This window comes from Protopterus annectens, chromosome 7.part0 (assembly GCF_019279795.1).
Source record: "Protopterus annectens isolate FY-2018-M chromosome 7.part0, PAN1.0, whole genome shotgun sequence".
Taxonomy (NCBI): domain Eukaryota; kingdom Metazoa; phylum Chordata; order Ceratodontiformes; family Protopteridae; genus Protopterus; species Protopterus annectens.
The window spans coordinates 1,073,467,689-1,073,494,476 of NC_056739.1; the positions used below are offsets into that span (position 1 = coordinate 1,073,467,689).

The window sequence follows — 26,788 nt, forward strand, 5'->3', positions numbered from 1 at the left end:
GAACATACTGCACAACATTGAACTTCACATTTTTGCAGGAGGGCGAGCCCCCTGCGCCTCTTGCAAATTATATATTCCATCTCTGAGATCCCCACTACAGCGGGGAAAAGGGTAAATTTCTCGAGCCACACTGCACCACAATCTCTAGTAATAAGGTTGACCACATATGTGTGAATGCACAATCCATTCGCTGAACTGGAGACTTGCAAACATGAAGGTTCGGCAACACTGGATTCAGCCAACTGTAATTCGATATCCCGTGTTCGCCTCACCTTCATTGTTTATTTTGATGGTAAACCTAAGATATATATATATATATATATATATATATATATATATATATATATATATATATATATATATATATATATGTACAGATAAGTAGATAGACAGATGAGTGATGTTACTGAAAGGCTGCTGAGAATGGTATGTCTGTTTGCAGATGCTCCTAAGGTCTGCAGTAAACATGGGCATGCCAAGTAGTATGTAGAAAATGAAATGAAACTTGGAAAATCTACAGCAGTAGTGAAATGTTTTGAAGCTTAGATTTAATGCACCAAAATGTAAGCTATGTTATCTTGGAAGGAAAAAAAAAATCTAAGAAAATAGTAAATATTGGTTGGTGAAATACTGATAATATCAAATATGGAAAGAGATCTGGGGCCAGATTCAGAAAGCAGGTCAAATAATGTATGTAGCCATACTATATACTAATGACTGTATAATGAGACACTTTGTATGATAATGAGGCAAAAGAAAATGGCAGAGCAATTCAGAAATATTTAAATTCCAAGCAGTGGAGCTGCACCTGCTTTATACTGAACTCTGTCATATCCCTGTGGTGTGGTGGTGTTGATTATTGGACTATGTTGGTGGTTGCCACAACTATAGTAAATGTGTATCTGCAGGAGGCTTTCATTGCAGCTGTTATACCCGATGGTCATGATGTCGGCTTCAGAGAGGCACTGTTTATGCCCTCTACAATACTAACATTATTGATCCAGGTAGTGTGGACAGAGACATCATGTAGTAAATCATGGATATCTGTTAGCCTTGTATGCAGCCCTGTGGGAGGTATGGACTACATATCCTAGTGGATACAGAGATGTAGCTTTATATATACTAGCTACAGAGATCTTTTAGCCACCTATTGGGGGAAAAGTGGGGGTATACTCCATCAGTTTCTCAATACCATGCTTCAGTATGTGTGGCAGTATATGTGGTTCCCACATATCCTAGAGGAGAGAGCTAACACCATAGGTTCATAATTACTTACTAGGCTATTGATATGGGAGGATCTTAAGAAGCCTAGCCTTACATTCCCATGTAGTTATTAGCCGTTATATTTTGCATACAAATAACGCATAGACAGGTTGAACAAGGATATGTTGGAACATTTGCATGTTTGCCCTATCCATAAGGGGCAAGAGTGCTAAACCAGTGCGAATTTGTAATTACACATCCATTCATCCAAATTACATTAGAATAGAGTAAGAGAAGTACTTTGCTTTATGTGGCGTGAAAGATAGTTCTGTAGAAGTGTTATTCTCTGGAATACATACCTATCCCTCCAGCATATTCTATTTAAATTGCAAAACAGAATGAGATCCCTTGAACAGGTGTTTATGATATCATTGGACTTGTGAATGTGTAATAGGGCTGACAGAATAGGGTCTGTTAAAGCTCAATACATGAGGCACAGATCGCCCCTCAGTACTACCTGTATAGTAATGAGAACAGAGACAAGACTTTTTTTAGTGAGAAAGCATTGCGGTCATTCCAGTTGTGACAAGTGTTTGGACAGGTTCTTACTGAAAGGGGCATTATACTCCATGATTGTTCTATTGAGTGCTGAGTGTAGTGGAATGATTACTTCCCTAGATTCAGCTGAAATTCCTTTAGATACAAGTTGTGCCATGAAAAAGGACTTTCTTGCAATAGTGAATATGTGGTGATCAAATGACATCTTATTGTTGACATAGGCTCCCAGATCCTTGCAAACAGGTGAGCCACAAACCCTTAACATTAACTCTGACCTCCAGGAAGTAACTGCTAAACTGAAGTGATCCAAGTACTGAACCCAGGGCTACACAGCCAGTGACGGGTCTTTTGTAGGAGGTATAGTCACTCATCCTAACTTCCTGGTTTCTATTTGTGAGCCAGTTTGCTATCCAGTGAATTACATAGGGATTTCCATTTAACTGAGTGAGTTTATGAAACCTGTGTGTGGGATGGTGCTGGATATTTTTGTGAGGTCTACATATGCAGTGTGTACTATTTTGCCCTTGTCTAGTGCTTCAATAACTATCAAAGAAGTTAACCAGCAGTCAGGACCTATCCTTAATGAATCCAAACTGGGTTGGGTCAAGAGTCCGTAGGCTACCTACATCCTTAATTATTAATGTCATAATGATCCTATCTGTAGTCTTACAGATGAGACTGGTCAGGCTTATACAGCTATAATTACTTGGGTTTGTTGAAGCCCCACCTTTGTGCAAAGTAATGCCCGTTGCTGTCCTCTATTCCTCTGGCATGAAGATGCTTTCAGGCTAATATTGAACAGCTTCTGTAGGAGATCAAACAAATCATGTTTCAGGCTGACTAGCAGGCAGTCTGGTATGTTATCTGATGCCACAGATGTTGCATTCTTGGCCTTAGACAGTGCCTTGAAAACTTGTTTTTGAGAGATTTGGGCAGGGGTGTAGGTGTGGGCATGTGATCTGAGAATATTGGAAGGGAGTGAGGATTGAAGTTTAAGGTACATTTATATACAAGTAGACCATGTAAGAGTTCTGTGATACAGCTTATTTTCCTGAAGTACTGGGGGCTATAGAGTGTACCCACAATAAATGCCCCAACTGGTGAAAGGAAGGAGGTACAGAGGTACATAACTCCATCAACTGCCAGTTGGTCTGTAAGGCACAGAGTACCATCCATTGTGTGTCTGCAGGACACCCAGGCATTTTCACACTCCCAAATATGACACACATGTGGCCTCTACCAATTGTTTACAAGGTGTGACCTCCCACAACAGCATCATTTTGGTGATTCTGGATATTCCCTGGGACCCTGGCTCATGACACCCATCAGACATCCATACAATCAAAAAGTCCAGGGATACGTCTATGCACTATCACAAACCAGGAACATTATAGAGCATGTGTTTGGACTGTTCAAGGCATGCTTTCACTGCCAAGATTTGGTGGTGCCTTGCAGTATGACCCTGCCAAGTATGCCAAAATACTAACTGTGTGTGTGCAGTGTTATGCAACGTTATACCTTGGGAAGTAGTTATAGCATGGTGGGCTGTTGAAGGGCCAGCATTTCCAAGCACAACAGGTAGCAAAAGCTGAGTCAAACAAGGAGTCAGGGGAGGAGCCAGAAGCAGGGGATGATCGTGCCAGAAAGATGCGGGCACAGTATGTCATGGCACTAGTAAAGTGGTTGCAAATTGTACATAGCTTTACAACATAACTGTATAAGAGCTAAGCAGATATACTACCATAAAAATGATGCCTAGAAAGCACCTGATTGTGGGTACCCATGCATAGACTGGCTACACTGTACTTCAGACATGGCAAAACAAGTAACAAAGCACAAAGGGCTGGGCAAAGATATCATCATTTACGTAGGTGGAGAAGGGAGTAAAGGAGAGTGAATCTATTGCAAAGAAGTGTGTGATTGTGAGTATTCAGCTATATAAAAATAAAACATGCTTTTAAAGGACGTGTCAGAACTGATGGGGAGTTAATGTAGAGAATGGCCAGGGTCAGTGAATTTGTGTGACATGCTAGGGTGTGGTGTTCTGTGTATGGATCTGCAGGGACACAGTCTCAGCAAGTGGTGAAGCACTGTGGTTCAGCCTACTGTACAGGTCTAGGGCATGCATGGCAGAAGGTTCAGCTTCCCGTCCACACTCTGCCCAAGATAATTAGGAGTTGCACTGGCTATACCATGACCCCAGCTAGTTACTTTAGTGCTATGTGACCTCAAATTAGGTCCACTTGAAGATTTGCCAGCATGATGACAGTCATGACCATGGGGCTGCCATCTCCTGAGATTAGACACCCCCACAATAGATGTTGCTATGGAAGTGCTAGATCAGGATCTTGCAATATCCATGGCCATACTGGCTAACATCTAAGGATGTAGCAGATGACCATCTGTGAGGACAGCTTCTCACCCATGCCAGACAACCCATTGAAGACATTGCTTGGTCCAGTGAGTGATTCAGTCTATCCAAGGACTCACACAGTTAAGGCATGCACTGCTGTTGGATAGCATGCACACCTAGACTCAACTTCACTATCACTGCCATGGCCTCAGACACACACACACACACACACACACACACACACACACACACACACACACACATGCACACACACGCACACACACGCACAAGCAAGCACACACACACACGTGCACGCACACACACATGCACTGACGCACACACACACACACACACACACACACACACATGGACACAGGGACATGCACACGGACACGCACGCACACACACACACACACATGCACACACACTCACACAGACACACACACATTATGATAATTTACTGCTTTGAAAAGAATATTCTGTTTAACTGTATTATTATCAGCATAGTTAGAAAAGCAATTTTCATTGTGTTGTTATTTCTCTTTCTCCTCCATCTTTGCCACCATCTCTTCTCTTAAATATATTATTTTGTTTATTTTCCTCTATTTCCTTTACTATCATATGCAGCAGCACAGCAACCTGCACCCAGCCCCCCTGTCAGCACCACCACCACCATTACTGGTACCTTGCACATCTGAGTGACAGTCTGCCGCAGTTGCCTCCACACATCCTTCCCTCCCTGCACCACCTGTGTCAGGTAGTCCTGTACAGGAGGCTGGTATACTGGTAATGATGGAAGCAGTGCAAGTGGAGATGACACCTTTGTCACTCACTGGCAGCTGGTAGAGCTTGTTGGTGATATAATCGAGAGGAGGTTGGATGACTACATCGGCCAAATGAAGAACATGTTCTAATGATTTGTTGAGTTTCATCGCTGCCCAGCACTGGCTTCCCCTTTTAAGCCAGGGCCCAGCAGTGACCCCTTTTAAGCCAGGGCCCAGCAGTGACAGTACACAGGGCAAGTCAGGGCCCAGCCATGACAGTACACAGGGTAAGCCAGGGCCCAGCCGTGACAGTACACAGGGTGATGAGTATTTTCCTATTGGATGTCAGCTGCCAGAAACTACATCTGTGAACACGCAGTCCTATCTCCCAACTTAGTGTTCTCTCCCTGTGCCACCTCTGTTGGTTTTATAGTTCTGCCCTCACCATTGGTCTGATATTTCCTTCACCATTGTGCTCCCCCTCCCTCATTGTGATAGCCCATGCCCTAGCCATCATATCTGTCTTTCTCTGCTACCTAAGCTTACCCCGTTAATCTTATCTTACTTCCCTTCCTTCCACATTTGGAAGAAAATAATCTGTGAACACAAGCCTTCTACTGTGTAACATCAACCAGGATGAGCTACATTTGTTGTTGATTTGAGTTTTAATTATTTTCTGAAGATTTTTGTTGATTTTGCATAGTATTACTTTCTGTTTGGGTTTGGTGATTTACAGTTGTTTAGCAGTTCAGATTCTGGTGTCCAGGAGAGTAACTCTGTCAGAGTAAATCGTATATGTAGATTGAGACTTTAATTTCTGACTTAGTGTTGAATTTAGTTAATCACTCCCTTCTGATGGGAACGTTTACCAGTTGGGGGTTTGGAGAAGAGGTGACAAAATGATTTCAAAGTTGCGTTGTGGGTCATATGTTTCATGATGTCTATGTACTTAGTCTCTGATGTACCTTCGAGTTGGATAGGTTTTGGGACCAATTGTCATATTACTCTTTTTAAATAATCGCACCAGAGATCTATCCAGTATTAATTAGACTGCACATTGATGACCTGCTTATCATAAATGATGGTTATTCTGCTGAGGCCTTCCAAAGGGGTATGTAGAATGACATCCATGCTGTCTGATAGTGGTTAGTTATTACTCGTCAGCTTTAATTTCTTTGGGTATTACTCAGTGACTCAAGGATGGATTCTGCATGATGTACTGAACAACCCATGCCCTTCAGAGATCAGGTGACGCCCTGCAGAGATCAGGCGACGCCCTTCAGAGATCAGGCTAAAACTTATTTGAGAAGAGTTGATAATCAGTTAAAACTCATAAAATTTCCAACTGCCTCACTCTTGAAATGAGGAAAGCTGTGGGGATCATCGTATTGGATCACATTCTTCCTCTTATTGATCTTAATTCCTTCTGTAACAAACAAATTATATAAGTTTGTATTTAAGATGTGCTATTTTTCCCCTGGTGACTCTTATTTTCTGCTTACTTTGTAATCATGACACTGTTTTCAATGCCTTCCTGGTTTGTATACTGTTCTCTGTGCCTGGGTTGTAGCTGCAAAAGGTTAACAGACCAGTCCCCATACCTGGTTAATGAATAGTAAGTAAGCAAGTAAATAAATAAATATTAGAATATATCACTGTTTGCATTTCAAATGGTTAATTGGCTTTCAGTATTTGGTAGAGCAGCATCCTAGCTAAGGTCACTTACATGGGAACATCTGAGACCCTAAGGATAGCCTTTGGTTCCGCAATCATCCCCAGGCGAATAACCGAGTAAGTCTGAGGGATTTAGGAGTAGCTTGTAGACCCAGTGTGGACATGGGGCACTGGGTAGCAGTGCTGGAAGAATGATGTAAGGGAGGGGACTAAAATAAAACTGTAGCAAGCAACTGCTACAGCTGTGTCAAGCTGCTTGCTACAGTTACTGAATGCAGTATCAGCCCTGATATAACTCTTGCTGCTTCTTATATGAAAGTTGGTATTACCCCCTCCCCAACAGCTTCCACCCTGAGCAGCTGCTGCCTTTGCTCTGCTCTAGTTATGGCTCTGATACTTACGGAAATATTTTATTCTTTGTTTATTTGTTTGCATCTCTTCACTGGGAATGTTAGACTTGTCCATGAAAGTCCCCGTTTCGTTGAAGGCCCTAAGAGAAAAGCCCCAAGTACAGCCATCCAAATGCAGACACATAGTTGCATAAACTAATTATAAACAACTAAATATATCTGTGTAGGAATATACAGGCAATTGTGCAGCATCAGCAAACTAATTAATATCATTTAGGAGTATACCCAGCTATACAGCACTGAAATATGATTTTGGAATAGCATAGTTATACAAGAAAAGTGTAAAAGATATGGATACAATATTGGTCGAAATAGAATTGACAACACATTTTAAAAGGGTACAATACTAGTAAACAGTGAGAAGAAATGCAGGCTTGTAGCAGGGTGTGATACTACAAAGTTATGCAGGTCAGTGAGATAAAAGAAACTGGAGAAAAACTATTTACAATATTTATAGCATATTACATTTCTAGACAGAAACTGGATAATTGAGCTGTAGCAATGCCTAGAGGCTAGCTGTGGCTACTGACAGGAAGATTTTCATGGCGAAAGAGAGTATCAGGATGGTTTAGGGACACAGAGGCAGAGTCAGGATGTCACTAGATTACACCTAAGGATGATTTTGAAATGCTGAGTGTTAGTTTTCTAATGAATAAAGGTAGGGAGTTCCATCATTTAGATATGTATTTGGAGCACAGGGCATCACTGTTGATATTTTGTGATTTGTGTGAGCTTGCTAGGACTTTGTCTTTTGGAACATAGTGATCAAGAGAGCGTGTATCATTCCAGGCTTCACTTTATAGCAGGGCACTTATCTGGATAATAAAGAATATTTTCTGGCACTTTTAGTTGTGTGAAGGGCAAATAATTAGTGAGCTAGAGCTAATTTAGAGTTCTTAGAATCATGCACTGATGTGTTTGTTGTGAAAACTGGCAGCATATTTTACTACTTTGTTATACCATGGTTTTGATTTATTCCACTGAGGAGTGTGGATATTAATGATGATTGGAGAGACATAGACCAGACTAGGTAGAGGGCTGGTCATCGCCAGAGTTTTCTGGGCTTCTTTTCTTGCATAAGTTCTATAGAGGAGTCCTAATTTGTGCTGGGTTTTTCTAATAACTGTTTGGATATGAACATTAAATTTGAAGTTGTTGTCAATGATTACACTAAGTAATTTGGCTTAAGGCACATTTTTATTTAGGGTGTTTTGTGAAGAGAAGATGTAGAATTTACTGAATTGCCTGTGTGTGTTAAGAGGTGAAGAGCATTAACTCAGTTTTACTAGGGTTCAACAGTAGATGAGCATTATCTAGCCATTTCTTTCTGGAGATGTAAGATTGCTGGGTGATGTCATGTGACTCGGAGACGGTAGGGTCCGAGAAGATGTGTGTGTACAGTTATCTGCATATTGATCCATTGTACCATGGCCAGAGGCTGAGGAAAATTGTGTAATAACTGTGTTGGCAAACAAAGGTCCAAGCAAGAACCATTGTTGTACTCCAGGTAAGATGATAAAGAAGATTTCTATTTGGCACACTGACTTTTGTCAGATGAACAGCTGGAAACCCAGGTTAGAGGTGAGTTGGAGAAGCTTAGGTAGGCAAGGATAGTAATTAGTATTGGATAAGCTACTGTGGCAAGTGCCTGTGAAAAGTCAATGAATATACAGGAGACTAATTTCCCCTTGGTTTTTGTTATGGTTAAATATGGAAGGATAGTATGGCTGTGGTTGTACTATGATGTAGACAGAATCCATGTTGAGAGGGAAAGAGCGAGTTATTTTTTGTTCTATATTATAGAAGCTGGGAATGAATGCATCTTTCTGTTAATTTAGAGAGTGATGGAAGAATGGCAATTCCTCAGCAGTTAGATAAGTTAGCAGTTTGGTCACAGTTATGCAGGGGATGTCATTTTTTTATTTAGATTTGGGACATATTATTAAGAGATGGACCAGTTGGTGAGTATAGATACAGGATAAGCGTGTGCTTCAGCAGCACGATTAAGGTATTCGGCTGGGAGATTGTCAATAGTTGGCTTCAGTTTACTTAAGAACTCTTATATGTATAACGTAGGAACAGGTTGTACACTGAAAGCTGCAGAAATACTTGTGCTGCTAATGGTGGAGTTAGCTGCCAGAGTCAATATGTTGTTTACTAAGGCTGTGGCTGCACTAATGAATACCCGGTTTTATACAGATAGCTGCTGAGTCCATTGCTATCCCTGTATCTATCCTAATAAACTGCTCCATCTCTGAATCTAAAGTCCCCTCCATCTGGAAAGAATTCTACACTTTACCCATACATAAGGGAGGTAACTCCACCGAAATTTCCAACTTCAGACCTATCACCATACTCTCTTCTCTCTAAAAAATATTAGAAGAATGCATTCACAAGCAAGTCATGCAACCCTTACTTAAGGAAAACTTGTTTACTCCAACCCAGCATGGCTTTTGCTCACAGTATAGCACTACAACTGGCCTATTATCCTTCATCCACACCATCTCTCTGGCAAGAGACAACAAGAAACTTGTCTCTTGTCTTTTCCTTGACCTCTCCAAAGCCCCTGATACTGTTTCCCACTCTCGCCTTCTAACCAAACTGTCTAACCTCAGCTTCTCCACTGCTACTGTTGCATGGTTTTCCAGCTATCTCTCTGAGCATAAGCAATCAGTGAGATGGCTCTCAGCTCTCTCCTCCTCTGCCTGTAAAATGGGTGTCCAACAAGGATCCATCCTTGGCCCACTACTGTTTAACATCTTCACCAATCTGCTCTATACCTCCTGCCCCCAGACTTTCGTCATACAATATGCAGATGACTCTACAGTCATCACCTTCTTTGATACTCCTTCTGATCTTATCTCTGCTACCTAAGAATCCTTTAACTCAGTTGAAGCCTGGCTTTCTGAAAACCAGCTTATTCTTAACCCCCCCCCCAAAAAAAAAACAAAACTTCTCTTTCTTCCTAAAAACCTCACCCACCTCAAAACCATTGTTTCCACACTATCCCCAGATAACACCACCATCACTGTTGAAAATAACACAAAACTTTTAGGAGTGATAATTGATGATCAACTTAAGTTTGACTTGCATATAAACAACAGTATAAAAAAAACATATAAAAAACTTGGGCTTCTCTATCAAAACAAAAAGTTCCTTACGAACAAAGCTAAAATTACTCTCTGTCATGCTTACCTCCTACCTAGCCTAGTCTATGGCTCTCAAATTCTTACAAATCTAAGCTCTACATTACTTGCCAAATTAGGGACAACTTACAACAAGGTAGCTAGATTTGCCAGACATCAACCCTATAAATCTCACCATTGCCTTTCCCTAAAACACCTAAATTGGCTTGAGTTTCCCCACCAGCTACTTCTCTCTCACCTCATCATAGTGTACTCAAGCCTCTATCAGAAATCTTACTGTCCTAGCCTATCTCCTCTCATATTACAACCCCACCTGGCCACTACGCAGCTCTGACCAAGACCTGCTACAAATATACAAACCCAAGACCAAAACTGGTTAAAACCTCTACAGCTACCATCCTTCTGTATCATGGAACAAACTCCCACATGAAATCAGATCCCTTAAAAATATTAATCTATTCAAAGCTGCAGCAAGAGACTATCTAAAGTCTCGATTGTCCTGCCTGTGCACACAACCACCTTAACCCTAGACAGTCAAACTGTGGCCCTTGGTATAGCACTACTGTTAGGTCTGTTATATTTTAAACATCTCTAGCCTGCATATTTACTACTACTATACAACACTATAACAGTCGAAAAATATGATTGTGATATTTGATTATTTGCTTTAGGTTGACTATCATCTGTAGTGAATTACTGAACATTGTACCTGCCTGATTCATCTGTGCTGACTATTCTCTGTAAATCCTATTTTATCTTATATAATACATTGTAATAGTGTGGAGCTTTTCTCCCCAGGCCTCTGCTGAAAAAGGGCTACTCAGCTCAGTCGGACAAACCCAGTCAACAAATGTAAAATAAATAAATAATAAATAAATGAAATGAATGTCCGTTTGGGTAGTTTTTGCAGGTTTTAGAAGACTATTGATGGTTGAGCAAAGGTTTTTGGAGTTGTTAGTTTGGGATTTTATGTTATGATGTTTTTTTTTTGATCCATCCAGGCATGTTTCTTTGTGAGGTTGTATAGTGAAGTGCATCAGTGTTGAAGCAGTAGTGTTGTGTTTTTTGTACTTTGCTAGAGTCTGTATTATGGTGAATGTCTCAACAGGATAGCATGAGAGATGGTCAGAAGTGAAAATGATGAAAGACTTGGTTGTGTTTTTAGGTCAATTTCTTTATAAATTTAAGCATGGAAATAGTACAATGGTCTGTTAACTAAGACTGAGTAAGGATTTATGCACCTGTAAGTAGGTATACTTTTTATAGTCAATGTTAGTTGGGGAGAACAGTGATGAGAGTATTAGATTATAGTGAGTATACAGCCTGAGATTTTGTTTATATGTGTAGGACATTGTTTGCATTTGTTTTGTGAGTGTGTCATAAGAGGTAATTTAGCTTAGATGAGTGCAAACATGTATAAACAGTAATAGGAGAAACATAGTGATGATGCTATGCGTGTGTGAAAAGGTGTGAATTGTAATGTTTGAGATTATAGTGGTATTTAGTAAGATGTAAAATGATAGGTAGAAGTATTGTTTAGGAGGAAAGAGTGGGTATGTTTGTGTGAGTTGATGTAGTAGTGTTTTGTAGAGGAGTGTTATGAAGATGACAGCTCAGCTGTATATGAATATTTATAGGCTGAGAAAGTTTTAGAAGATGGAAAATTGACTGAATCAGTTGTGTGACAGATATGATGGGAGGGGCTTAATATCTATAATTGTAGGTGTAAGTGGCAATTGGTAGTGGGTTGGGGAGCAGATTGAAGCTAATTGAAGCGAGGCTGAGAGGAGTAGGTTATACCATGGAAGGAATCTGTGCAATGGTGCTCCAAATCCAGTCTGTATCTCTGCTGGCTATGAGACTTCATTGCCTCAGTAATGAATATCATTGAACAAACTGTACAAAATGGAGATAGAGTACACTTGGAGATCGAGGTTTGCTTTCAGAGTACTGGGTCATTAAATGTTAGTGAATCGAGAATGAATAGAGAGTGGATTGCTACCACCCTCAGATACTACTGTCTATAATTGTTTAAAATGAATAGATTCTAGATTTCTGTCACTTAGATGCATACACTGGATGAGCATAGATGACAGTTTTTCTTGCAGAGATTTCATTACAGGAAAACAGCAAGGTGATGAAGCAATCACTTCTAAATTATTTTGCAGTTTCCAAAAACATGGAGTGTTAGGTTCTACACTGGGCTACAATGTAGAACTGTCTGTAAAGAGAGAAATAGACTCTGATAATATCTACATTATAGATACTGCAAGGTCCAAGTACAGATAATCAGATGGTATGAGAGACAGGGTTCAGCAATGGGTATATTAGTAAAGGTGCTTAAAAAGTGGTTACATATGGTTATTGCCAAGTCTACCAGCTTTTTAGAAGCCTCAGATTGTGAAACAGAGGTAAGTAAGACAGAAGTGTAGCATGTGAAGACTGGGCCCAGACCGCCTGCGTTGAGAAGAACAGTGTGCTGGATTATTCCATTTTTGAGAGGCAGCTACTAAGAAACTACATTACAGTGACTAGAAATATGAGGAGATAAATTGGTGGGAGAAGGCGAAAAACAACAAAAAGTACTTTGGCAAGCTGAACTTTGAAGATAAGTACTGTGTTAGTGGAAAATAAGAGAGGAATGTGTGAGGAGGAGGTACACTGACAACAGTACAGAGCATGAGGAGAACTAGTAAACAAGAAAGTAATGGAGATGGAAAGCAAAGTAAATGCTAACAGGTGGCTGCACTGTGAGGCACACTGAGGTTATACAGACTGCAGTGGTAAAACAGTGGTGAAAAAGGGAGGAAAGGAGGAGATCGGCAGCAATGGTGTCAGCTGAGATCGGCAGCAATGGTGTCAGCTGAGATCGGCAGCAATGTTGTCAGCTGAGATCGGCAGCAATGGTGTCAGCTGAGATCGGCAGCAATGGTGTCAGCTGAGTAGCCGACAGAGAAGTGTGATTTTATGTAGGTAAGAGAATGGGGGAAGTATATGAATATGTGAAACAGTTGTACTGGGGAAACTGCACAGGGAAATATTACAGTAAGTAGCAGAGCAACAGAACTTAAAAGGGTTAAAGCAGTAGTCTCCCAGAAGGTATAAATAGATGACAGTTAGACAGAGACTCAAATAAGGCATTTAATAGAAAAAAATCAAAATACAAGTTATATAATCAGTAATTTCCAGAATTCAAAAACTTTTCATTCCCTGTCTAGATATATACTTTTGCAGCAATGACTGATCAGCAGATACTCAAGGCATTTCATTTCCTGCCAATAGAATCATTTCTACTGCTAACAGTTCTCATCAAATTCAGAGCAAAGGATGCAGACATATTAGAATGTGCAAACTAAAAAGCCCAGCACATTGAGCTTGTTATACAAATCTCAGTCTTCAAAGTTTCATGCAGCTAAAAAACTCTAGATAAGCTCATTTTGATGAGACTTACTTTTTTTGCTAGATGCAAAAGACAGTAATACGGTTTCTTTGCATAAAATACCCTAAAACAACATGGTGGGCTATACAAATTAGATTAACAAATCAAATAATACTGCAGAGCAATTGATGCACCCGGGGAAGTGTCTGAAGGTGCAGACAGTGAACATCTATGAGGGAGAGCTGGGTTGTGGTTGTAGAATGAGATCAAATGGGGATCAAAAGTGAGATATAAAGAGATGGGGTGCTTACAGCATCAGAAACAGCTTAACCAATGGGGGCAAAACACCATAATAATAATAACAGCAATAATAATACTTGGGGCAAAAGAGGAGGACCCAAAAGTTAAAATTGCTCAAAGAAGTTGTTAAGAAACATTGGTCAGGATAGACAACTGTTTTGGATGGAAAGAAATACAGCTGTAAGAATGGATTACCTTCACACAAGGCTTGTTGTCCAAATCAGTATACAAAAGACATGCTGTAAGGAGCCTCATCTTGGTATAGTTCAGTGTAGAGAGAAAGAGAGAATATAATGCTTATCCCATTAAAAATCTAAGAAATACAATGCTGTCTTAGTTCTAAACAGATCATGAGGCAAAACTGGTGCAAATTGATTCTAGTATCAGACCATATACATATACTGTGTGTGTGTGTGTGTGTGTGTGTGTGTGTGTGTGTGTGTGTGTGTGTGTGTGTGTGTGTGGACTTAAACCCAGGACATCCCACATTTCATATTCCATGATACAAAAACAGTTACACACGAAGGCCTTCTCCTAGTGTCCTTGTGTTTGTGTGTATGTGTGCGTATGAGATACCTCTCAAATTACCAGATTTTCACCTTATATTTTTTGTCTGTTTCTCATAAAATATGTGGTTTCCTGGCAAATCACTGGGGAATGAAATCACTAAATAAGGATATACATTTCAGTTGCTGACTTCATATCCTTCATAAAATGCATTCTAACACAAATACTATGTTATTCTAGCAACTTTATACGTTTCTAAGAGCAATATTTAAAATTTGTCCCTATTTTTGGGAATCTGCCCCCTTCCATTATTTTAGACTTTGTCTAGATTTCTTCAGCTAAGAAGTTGAGAGGTATGGTGTGTGTGTGTGTGTGTGTGTGTGTGTGTGTGTGTGTGTGTGTGTGTGTGTGTGTGTGTGTGTGTGATATGCGTTCATTTACCTTGAAAGCTATTTCTGAGGTGCAGAAACATGAAGTTAGGCAAATTTCGACTACTACTGTGATTGTAAAATATAAATAAGAAGTCTAAAAGAAAAAAACAAAGTGGATATTAAAAGGTTTCAGGCAGCATTGAGTGGATGTTATGGGTATTAAATGATAGCTGAGAAGGACAAAGTATGATAAATATGTTTTTGGTGACGCCTGGAGCTCATACAAGAATATACTATAGGTTCATAGGTTCATAGGTTGGTACTAGGCTATCAGCCCTAGGGCCTATACAAGCCTAGCCATAACAATTCCCTGGCTATTTCTTCCCACACTATTTACTTCCCTGGACCCCTGTCTAGCAGGGCGACTGACGTGACCCCCGGGGTGAATTTCTTTTCTCCCATCCAATCGTCAAGGTTCCTTTTGAAGAGGACCAAAGAGGCACTCTGCTTGACATGTATGAGCAATCTATTCCAGAGTCTGGGGAGTCTCTGGGTCAGGAACCTATCCCTCCAACATGTTTTGTTTATTGTGATGGCAAGGTTTAGATCCCTGGAGCGTGTGGCTCTGAGGGATTGGGATTTCTTTAAGTGTTGCATGTCCAACAGCTCTGGGTTTGACATGGCCTTGTATGTTAAGCAAAGATCGCCTCTGAGTAGACGATATGTGACAGAGTATAGCTGGAGTTTTTTAAGGCGGTCAGTGTAGGGCATCTGCTTTAGGCCTGTGATTCTTTTAGTGAGGTATTTCTGTGGCCTTTCCAGTTGTTGCAGATGTCTTAAGAGGTACATACCAAATGGGGCATTGTATTCTATAATGGGTCTAATGAGGGATGAGTACAGTGGGACAATGACCTCCTTTTTTCTGGATGAAAAGCCCTTAGTGATGAGGTGTGCCACATAGAAGGATTTCCTGACTGTTGTGGCGATGTGGTTATCGAAGGTGAGACCACTGTCCACCTGTGTCCCTAAGTCTCTTATCAAACTTTCGGTGTTTAGTATACTGCCAACTATATGGTAATTCACGGTTACATGTTTTTTCCCAAAGGGGATAACTATACATTTCTTGGCATTGAGCTTGAGCCCATGGCTCTGGCACCAAGCATCTGTTTCTGTAAGGCCCTTTTGTAGAGTATCCACATCATTTGGGGATTCAATAATGGCTCCCAGTTTGCAGTCATCTGCAAACTTTGTTATCCAGAGTCCCTTAGTGTTGGCCTGTACTTCAGAGAAGTAGATGCCAAACAAGAGTGGTCCCAGGACTGAACCCTGAGGAACTCCACTTGTCACTAAAGCTTTTATTATGAAGAACATTCATTTTCTTAAGTGTGTTACTTAGGTATATAGGCCCAAAGTAGCCAATAAATGCAACTGAAGCTATTTCTGCATTTTGTGTCTGCCATAATGAACCCCCCTTGGCAAAAACAACATGAAATAGAAATTAAGCTTCTCTGCTTGTTGTAAAACTTGACTTGAATCATCCTCCTTGCTTTTTAATGCATTTTATGTGGGTTTCTTTCTTCCTTTTTACTGATGAATTACAAAACAAAATGGAAATGTGTTGATTTATTCTTCCTTTCCTTTCTTTTCAAATTGTCTTTCTTGTACACAAGAAATCCTCTGGCATGTGATTTGGTCATAGAGATGCTAGAAACAAAATCAAGGATGATGCAATACTACAAATAATGGCAAATGGATGATGAATTAAATTCACAATGAAAACGAGGAAAGATGAAGAGTGGATTCTCATTACCCAAGCTAACTACTCACCCTTTCTCTTAGGTTATCCTCCTAGATAGAATAATTAAAGTGCTCTTAGAATAATTAAAACACATTGTCACATTTGTATGTCTTACCTTACCTTTTGCACCAGATTATGCTGTGCTTAAGGTGCCGATCAGGCTTTGTAGCCATTGGTGAACTTGGTTTTTGTTTTCTTTAAGGAGAAATAATCCTTGTAAAATTCCTTTTCTCTGAGCTGATGCCACTGAAGATGGTGTGCGTGATCTTTAACCTCAGTGACATCAACTCAGGGCAAACACAAAATGCATCCATAGAGTTTAATGGACACATGCTATACATGGGCAGAGATGCATCTATTGAACTGTACGGAACACTGCCTTACATGACCTCACTGAGGAAAACTCTCAATTTATTTGGGTTGTAGTTTCAGTAAAAAGTTGATGCAGCTTTAAACTGAAAAAAAAAAAATAAATAAAATGGCTCAAATAAATTACTTTTGACTATAGCAAGATGCATTGTGGAGTTTAACGCACCAAATGCTGCAATGCATTTTAAGTGTGACAGCACACTTTGAGTAGTGGCAATATTAGTGGTGGACGGTCTTCCCCCTGCAAAAGCATATCATAATGCCACAGCTGAAGTCTGCATCACCCTTACAGTTATGCACGTTGCAGTTTGTACAGTTCAGTGTACTTTAGGTTTCTCACTCTAGTGTATTTTCTGAAGCTAACATTACATGGCCAGCCTCCTTTAATTTGGCTTTAGCAGTGTTAACTACATGAAATAGATTCATGTAACAAAGATGATTATGAGTGGGTCTCTGATCACAACCAGATTGTTATGTGTTCAATATATGGATGTCAATAAATTTGCTTGAAAAGTGAATTATGGCATCAGTGTCTTGAACATATAATAACAATAGTTCATTGTCAGAAAAACCTGATCATAATTCTTTGTAGTGCATGGACCTTAACTGCTCTCATATACTACTATAATCAGAGAAAAAGTATGTAAGGATAGGGGTGTTACATCTTTGGAAGTTGCTACTTATTATATTGCAATTAAATTTTAACTCACTGTCTGTGTTATAATTACATACCTTACCAGATAATTATAGTTGCCTTGGGAAAGCAATTAAAAAAAGGCTGCACCTTCCAGCTAAGGAAAAAAAAATGTTAAAGAAGCTCTGCAGAATCATTCGGGCATTAAATGGAAATCATCTGGGTCTGAAATATGTCTGTAGATGAGTACTGATAAGTTCATGGCATAATATTTTTGAAATAATGATGTGTTAAACTGTATAACTGTACAAACATTCAAAATAACCTTAAATATATTAACATTTATTTATTTATTTTTTATTTATTTACATTTGTTGACCGGGAGTGTCCGATTGGACGTAGGTCCATTTTCAGCAGAGGCCCGGGGAGAAAAGCTCCACAGTTAAAATAAACAGACAGTAGTTACATTGGATTACATAGCGATTAACAATTTAACATAACAATTACTTACAACATATTTACAGATGAAGAACATAGTACATCAGTAGACAACTAGAATTGTTATCTGTGAAGTACATAACAGACATTAACAAATGTTACAATAAGAAGTTCCTGCTGTATAATAAGTGTTAGGCTTATGGGCATCTGAGCTTGCTATAATCAAGGTAGTTAGTGGAGTAGAAAGAAAGGTAGTGGTTGGATGGGGTGGGTGATATTAGAGTGGGAGTTGCAAGGGCATAGCCAGCGTGTTTTTAGGTGCGCTTTTAGTAAAGTTTTGAACTGGGTGCATGATGGTATGGAGGTAATTGTGGGTGGGAGGGAGTTCCATAATTTGGCTATGGTGCAAGAGAATAGTGCTTCACCAGCAGAGTTATTGGCTTTAGTGATCTGCAAGTGATTTTTGTTGCTGGATCTTAGTGGTCTGGTGGTGCGATAGGGTTGGAGTAGATTCTAGAGGGATGGGACATTTAGTGGATGGTTTACTAGTTTGTGGGCGAGTGAGAGTTGATACCATTGAAGGAGGTGAGGGAGTTCAAGCCAGCCCAGTTCAGCAAGTGAGAAACAGTGGTGACTACGGTAGGATGCTCCTGTGGCAAATTTGGCGATTTTGTTGTAGCAGGTCTCTAGCTTGTTTAGATTTCATTGCCTTAGGTTGGTATATATTGGAGAGGCATAAAGTAGGATGGAGATAAGGTGGGAATTTGCTATTGAAATCTTTGCTGCTTTGGTGAGAAGTTACTTATTTCTGTATAACGCTCCTAGTTTTTTGTGGAATGTGAATGTCACATTTTAGTTTATTGTCTATTTCCACTCTTAGCAATTTGGTGTGTTCAGTTGGGTATATAGTGTTGTTGTCTTTTGCTGTGATGTTAAAGTGAGAGTTGTTTTGAGTATGTTTGGTGGGTTGGAAGATGAGTAGTTTAGTTTTGTTTGGGTTGAGTATTAACTGGGCATCGGATAACCAAGTTTCAACAGAGGAAAAGGCTTCCTGTGTGACTTTTTGCAGTTTGGGTAGGGACTGGGCTGAGCAGATGATGGTTGAGTCATCTGCGTATTCTATGAGTGTGCCATGTTTGGTGGCAGGTGGCTAGAAAGATAGGTTTTTGAGGACAGAGATGTGTTGTTTGTGTGGGACCATGTCAAATGCTTTAGAAAGGTCTAGGAAAGTAGCAGAGGAGAGATAGCCATTGTTTTTATGCTAAAGGATAGTGTTAGTAAAGGAGAGTAAGGCAGTGGTGGTGCTATGGTTTGGTCAGAAACCATGCTGAGTATTGGAAAGGAGGTTGTTAGTAAGGAGGCAGTCTGAGACCTGACAGCGTATGCATCTCTCTAGTATTTTGGAGAGTGGAGAGAGAATAGCTATGGGGCGGTAATTGGTTAATTCTGTGGAGGGTCTGCCTTTGTGGAGGGGAATTTTATGTGATACTTTCCACAGTGTGGGAACATAACTTTCTGACAGAGATCGGTTAATCAAGATGGATACTGGGTAGGCCAGAGCATCAGCTGCGATTTGTAGGTATTCACTTGGCTGGTTGTCTGCTGCTAATTTGGTGGGCTTAAGTTTAGTTAAGAGTTTTTTTATGTTGGAGGTAGGTACAGGAGAAAAAGAGAAGGCAGTGGGGAGATTAGTAGTTGAAGGTGTGGGTTGGAAGGGAGGGGGGGTTGTGTTGTTTAGCTAGTGATAATATGGTTTGGGTGAAGTGTGCATTGAATGAGGTAGGAATATTTTCTGAGGAGTGAGGGATGTTAGGAGGATGGGTACTGACTTTACCTGGGTGGAGGATGGAGTTTATGGAGGACCAGAATTGTTTGGGGCTGTGTTGGGAGGAGTCCAGTGCAGACTGGTAGTATTGGAATTTGCCCTGTTTTATTAGCTTTTTGACTCTATTGCGTAGTTCTAGGAAATTCTGTCTAGTTGAGGGGGTTTTGGTTTTGCGGCAGTGGTCCCAGGCTTTATCCCTGTTTTTCATTTCTGACTTAGTGGTTTTCTGTAGCCATAGGGAGGGTTGTGCTTTGGTTCTGGAAAGTCTTATGGGGGCATGGTAATTACGGATGCTCAGGAAGGTAGTATTAAAAAATTCAACTGCGTCATCAAGACTGAGGTACTTTAGAGGATGCCAGTTACATTCTTTGAGGGATGAGATGAATGTGAGTGGGTTAAAGTTTAATTTTTTATGTATTTGACGGTAGATGACATGTTTAGCTTGGTATAGCTATTTTTTGAGTAGGAATGTTGGGGAGTGATCACTGAAGCTATCTGATAAGCAGCCTGTTATATATGACTGGGTGCTCTTACTGACTAGTATCCAATCCAGGGTAGTGTGCTTGCTGGAGTTTTTATTTATTCTGGTTGGCAACTGGACTAGTTGGGTGAAACCATGAAGGTTTACATGATGGGTTGGATGGTTGCCAGAACAGGATTGCCAGTCAATATTGAAATCACCTAAAATGATAGTTTCTTGGGGGGGATGGTGGGTAGACCAGCTGAGGAGATTTTCTAGTGGAGGGATGTTTTGGCCAGGTAGGAAGTAGCATCCAATTATGTTAATGGTTTTGTTTTGGTTTATTTTGATGTTGGTATATATTATTTCTTCATTGCTTATTTGTGGAGCTGATGATTTTAAGATCTGGATGTTTAGATGCTGTTTAAATATTATAGATACACCGCCTCCTTTCTTGTTTTGCCGGCCTACTCTTAGTATGCTGTAACCGGTAGGGAGTATTTGCTCACTGGTAATGTGAGGTTTTAGCCAGGTTTCTGTCAGGATGACTATATCTGGGGAGTACAAGTCTATGGTGGCATGGAGTTCATGGACTTTGTTGGATATACTTCTAATATTTAGGCTTAGTAGAAGGAAGTCACTTGGCTTTCTATTGGCTGTAATATGGGAGAAGTTGTGGTTTCTAGTCTGATTATGAGGATTGGGGTTGGAGATGGTAGGGCCAGGGTTGGGGTGGATGTCTCCACTTAGGGCTAGTTTTGATACACATGAGGTTATTAGTTTTCTCAGTTTTTGAATGTGTTTGTTTATAAGGGGAACTTTATGATTGTACTCTGTGGGTAATAGGTATGGTGGGAGGGTTACTATGTTAAGTTGAAGGGATGCTTTATGTTTGAGTAATATAGTTGATAGAATATGTGGGGGGTGCATAGGGGTGGTTCTTGAGTTGGTGGGAGGGGAGCTGAGTGAGGGTGAGACATGAGTGGTGGTGTGAGTAGTAGTACAGTGGTAGTGGTTGAGTGGGGGAATGATGGAGCTTTGGTAGGATGTAAGATATGTAAGGAGAGTGCATGCAGTGAGCATAGGTAAGGTATGCTTGTACATGTTAGTTGAGGAGGTGTGATAGTAGTGGGAAGATGGAGGAGGTAGTGTTGGGTTAGTGCTGCAGTTGGCTATTGGAAAGATGGGAGGAGTTTGTGAGTGTAATAAAGGTGGGACCACTGGGGGTGGGAGGGAATAGGGGGCAGGGTGGGGAGCAAAGCGGGTAGAGACCCTGTTAGTTGCTCTTAAGAGGGGGCTGGAACAATCAGGTAACAGAGTTAACTGATAAATGAACATATGATAATGACAAGGGTGGTTGTAGTTTTAAAAATGGTGCCTGCCACAGGTAATATTTATTAACTTTGGGATTGTCTTAAGGTAATAAACAGGGAAGGGGGAGGGGGAGAACAAGGGTGTGAGCAGGCAGTTATTTTGTACTGCTGCTAATGAGCTAAAGCAAGACAAGTTTGTATTTAAGAAACAATCAGAACTGATCAAGGACTGCTCTGAAGCTGTAAGTCTTTTCTTAACCATTTCTCAGGTGGAAAAACAGGATAACCTTGTATCAGTAGGCTATTGTGGTCTCAGTTTAAATGAACAAACACACAGTATTGATCAGTTATGGATACTATTTGCTAACAGAAGGGAATAAGAGAGAAAGCGGAAGATGAGAGAGTGTGTGTGTGTGTGTGTGTGTGGGGGGGGGGCTGCTTACAAGCCAAAGCAGAGTGTTGACTTACTTACTGTCAACATACTTGACAGTGCTTGACAAAATATAGTTTAATCTAATTTTCATTTAATATTTTTCAGAATCTATGGTAAAAGTCAAAGAAACGTATTGTACTGTGGGTGATTTATTGCCAAACACACAGTATGAATTCTGGGTCAAAGCCTTAAATACCACAGGAACCAGTCCACCAAGTGAAAGAGCATTATACGTGACAGGTAATGTATTATGTGAAACTGTTTACACACTGCTGCATTGTAATGTAAATAAGACTGCACGGGATATATAATTCTGCTTTCATGTTAGTATAAAGCATATATAATCATATTTCCACAGCTGAACGTAAGCTCAGTAAACTCACCTCATGCTGCTCCTGCAGGTCTGTTGTATAGAAAAGAAGACATACTTTTTTGCAGTTTCTGTCAACATGCATACTGACCCGCAAGCCTCCCCTCAATCAGATATAGTCCATTCGCCCCACTCCCTATAGGGGGTTCTGCTTAGTGCCTGGATAAGAGTTTCTTTGAGTGGGGTCATCATTCAGGAAGTCATGAGAGTGTTTTTTGCCCTTGCAAGAATCTTAGCAATGATGGCATTTTGTGATAACCTAATCCAACCTCTAGGTGGGGGGATGTGTGTTCTATATCACCATGTAGGCCCACAGTGTTCCCCATGCAAATGTACAATTCCACACAACCATGTGTAAGGCTACAGCCAGGCAGTGGCTAGATTAGCTCTAATGGCTACCTTTCAGCTACAGATTTTGTGCTGCCACCCCTCCTCTGAGGAATCATGACAGTATGCTTCTGGAAGTTTCCTCCCCTCCATGGTGTCAGCCCATCCATGCTTCCCTGTTGCTCCATCAGCCACTAGTCAAACCTGGATCATTTGGACTTTGGTGAGGGTCTTAACCCTCTGCCCCACTGCATCTGGCTTCAAAAGAGAAGATAGATTTGGCTGAAGCTGCCAGTGACTAAAGGCCTGTGTTGATGAGTAAATTTCAGCTGCAGATTATTAGACTGCATTTGATTAACATTTCTGTATTTAACTACAAAACTATTTGAGTAATATACCTGACATTTTTTACTTTTTGACATGCATCTGATCACATATTAAGACACAGTCAAGTAGTTATGCCACTTTGATACAATATTTGAAAGAAATGTAGAATGCCAGTGGGTGCAAAGATGGACGTGGGCGACTGTTTTAAAAATAATTGGCTTCCACTGATTTGTGTTCTCAGAAGACTGACTTTCTTGAAGAGAATACCTTCATAAAAGCTTACCATAGTACACACAAGCAGAGATCATGAAATTACACTCCTAGCCAAATCACAGAGAAATATTCTGAGATCATTGTACAACAAAGTAAGCTGCAAGTCAGAGATGATAATGAAATCATAAAGGATGTCTAGTTATTGGTGGTGATAATGGGTGGGAGGAGGAGGTTACCCTCCAACTGGCACACTGAATGCAGAGATCTTTTCCACTAACCCTTACACTACTGGGACCTGCAGTCAGAATAAATCATTTTATGGAACTGATCTTCAGTCAACAGTCCAGTTGTCCTTATACACTGAGACATACTAAGTCAAGGACTAGTGCTTTGAGCTGCAAAGAAACACCATCAATGTTTTCTGCACAGGCAAAGTCACATTTACATTACTTGGATTATTCAGCGAATCGTGGAAGCGATTTTTGCTGAATAGGGCTTGACCAATACATGTTTGCTGAAAATAAATTTTGGTGAACTAATATAGACCCTATTTAACCAGGAATTTCAGCAGCCAGACTGAATTTTTCTTTTATTTCAGTCTTTCCTTTCCCCTCTACATATTTTACCAATATTTTTTAAATAAAGAAAAAGTTTGCATTATTTTCTAGAGGATGGCATTAGATATCGTGGATGTCAAAAACCTATCCTTTTTCTGGTAGCTTTATTTCAGCAGGAGTTTGAAATGTCTATTTTATAGTATCTGATGACAAGACTGGAAGTTAATTCCTTCCCCTGAAAGTTTTATGTCCATTTCTGTGTGGTGTGCTGTTTCTATCTGTTAAAACTGTTCATAATGGCCTATTACACAGTTTCAGTCCTGTCAGCCACAGTACACATCAGATGCATTTAAAGTCGTTTAAGAAAGAAAATAAGATTTAAACATTTATTTAAATTTATAATGAATATCTATGTAAATTTTAAATTTATATGAATATTAAATAAACAACCATTAAGATATTTTTAATGTGTTAATGTGATCCATGTGGTTTGAATCCTATTTCCATCTGAATATAGGAAGGAAACACACACACACACACACACACACACACACACACACACACACACACACACACACACACACACACACACACACACACACACACACGAATAAATAAAGATAAAAATGAAAAGAAAGGGAAGGAAAAGCCTGCTAAATCTTTAAATTTTCTTGTTAAGAATATTTTCCTTAGTGTAACAGAAAACCACACATTGAGTGATTCAACGTGTTTAAGTAATTTTAACAAAAATCCTCCATTCCATCTCTGCCATTCCTGAACAATCTATAATGGGCATTTCCAAGTTCACCCCTGTTGTTAGTAGGCCAGATTTATCGATTGCTGCAGGTCTTCCCCTGTTGTCACTAGGACATGTTTCTCTGTTAGCAGCAGGTCACCCTTTGTTGTTACTAGGCCATGTTTCTCTGATAGTAGCATGTCACCCCCTGTTGTCACTAGGCCATGTTTCTCTGTTAGCAGCATGTCACCCTTTGTTGTCATTAGGCTGTGTTTCTCTGATAGCAGCAGGTCACCCCTGTTGTCACTAGTTCATGTTTCTCTAATAGCGGCAGTGTCTAACCTTCAATCCTGCATTGCTGCCTAAAATTCCCCATTTTTTACCTAAACCCTGTGAGTTGCATAGTAATAATATCAGCCTTGCGCTGAGTCTGCTCTGGTGTGTTGTAGTTCACTTTTTTCTTTATTTCTATTGACCAAGTACCTGCCCCCTCCTATTTTGCATGTCTGCCATTGTGGCTCCCTTTTTCTTATTTTAAAGGTTTGTCATCCACATGTATCTTTTTAACCCTGCTCTTAACAGCATTGTCTCTTCTGAATTTGGAATATCCATGTGCAATAAGATAATCTTTCTGCCAGGTCTTTCTCTATCTGCCTAACATTCCTAAGACTGTTCCCCTTGTTTCCTGCTATAGCCTGTCATTATATTACACGTTCCTTTCCTTCATCAATGTGCTTACTGGTGGCATAGTTTGTAGTTCTGAGAATGCTGCCAACAATCCCCTAATGTGCAATGTGTGCCCTGCTTGCTACTACCTCTGTCTGATTTGACAGATCATTGATGCAGATATGCATCATAATGCACATAAATTTCTCTCCTCCGTGGTGATCACCTTTTTCATCTTCTCCCACATCCTGCTAAATTGAGTTTTCAGAATGATTTTAACATAATGTGGTCTCGCCTTCTCCCTTACCAAGAAGTAATCCCCTTGATGAGTATGCCTCAGGTCTCCAAAATCCAACTGTCTTTCTCTCTCTCTCTCTCTCTCTCTCTCTCTCTCCCCCTCCACACTGGTTCTCAGTATCTTCAGTTTATGCTTTCTGGTTTCTGTGATTGTCCTCCTTTCAGTTCCACTTCCACAGGCCTTCTGTCTATCTGATGAAACAACAATAAAGGAGCAACTTCAAAACACAACGACAAAACCACTGGACCAGTGAATCCGTTTATTCAGCTCACTTCTTAAGTACAAACAATACACTCTAGCGCCTCGGCCACAGTAAGCCTTCAAGGAGTAAATCACTACACACTCACTTCCAATTATATACTCTCAATTATTAACAACAATAAAATCAATTAAAATGAATTGCTAATTAAACTAATTGTTTTACATAACACTTCTCCAACTGCAATCAACATTCAAACCCCTAGGGCATAATGTGCCAAATTTTAAAATAAAAATAGTTTCTTGTTTTAAAAGTAATGCTTCAACCACTTTAACATCAATATGTTCAGCAGCTACTTGTTGTAACACTGTAGCTTGTAAAGTTTCATTAGATCCATTATGATGATTTGCCCTTTCTAGTGATTTCCTCCTTGAAGGCTTACTGTGGCCGAGGCGCTAGTGTGTATTGTTTGTACTTAAGAAGTGAGCTGAATAAACGCATTCACTGGTCCAGTGGTTTTGTCGTTGTGTCTTCTGTCTATCTGTCCTGGATTTTTCACTTCCATTGATTTGTTTTTTCCATTTCTAATCCATTTTGCACTCTTTCTAGAAGGTCTTTCCTCTGCTGAATCCCTTTCACCTTCTATTAATTCCACCTGGCTGTGTCCCTTTTTACATACTTCCTTCCTGATTTCCTTGTTGTGTTGGTTCCTGTATGGCCATCTCTACTCCAGTCTTCCTTTCATCACTTGACCGCTGTTGTCAATATCTGTCCTTCCACATTGTATTTCTTTTCCTCTTTGTCTTTTTCATGTCTGAACCCCTTCAGTTTTTCCCTTTTAGTATATCTCCCATGCCTTGCCTGTAGCCCATTTGATATACTCTGCCCATGTCTTCTCATCCTGTCCCACCCATCCTTTCTGCCAGCCTCCTCTTGCTTCCTCTCCAGTACCACTCACTGTTGGCTAATGCATAACTCCAACCTTCTATCCCCAGAATCTCAAACACTGCATCTCATAATGCGGAACAAATGACAAAAATATAAAATGCTTACTGACAGTTTGCTAACAATTCAACTAGGAGGTTAACAGGATGGTTAAAATGTGATATTTTATACTTATGAGACATTCTTTTGGTGAATTAATATAACACAGTATTATT

At 40.1% G+C, this 26,788-nt stretch overlaps 1 protein-coding gene across 1 annotated transcript in view; it reads left to right on the top strand.

Moving 5' to 3' along the window:
• FSD2 (fibronectin type III and SPRY domain containing 2) overlaps positions 1 to 26,788 on the top strand; it is a 362,733-nt gene that overhangs the window by 169,206 nt on the left and 166,739 nt on the right. The window contains exon 8 of the mRNA XM_044077640.1: positions 22,041 to 22,175. Coding sequence (XP_043933575.1) covers positions 22,041 to 22,175 — 135 coding nt within the window. The remainder of the gene's footprint in view (positions 1 to 22,040; positions 22,176 to 26,788) is intronic.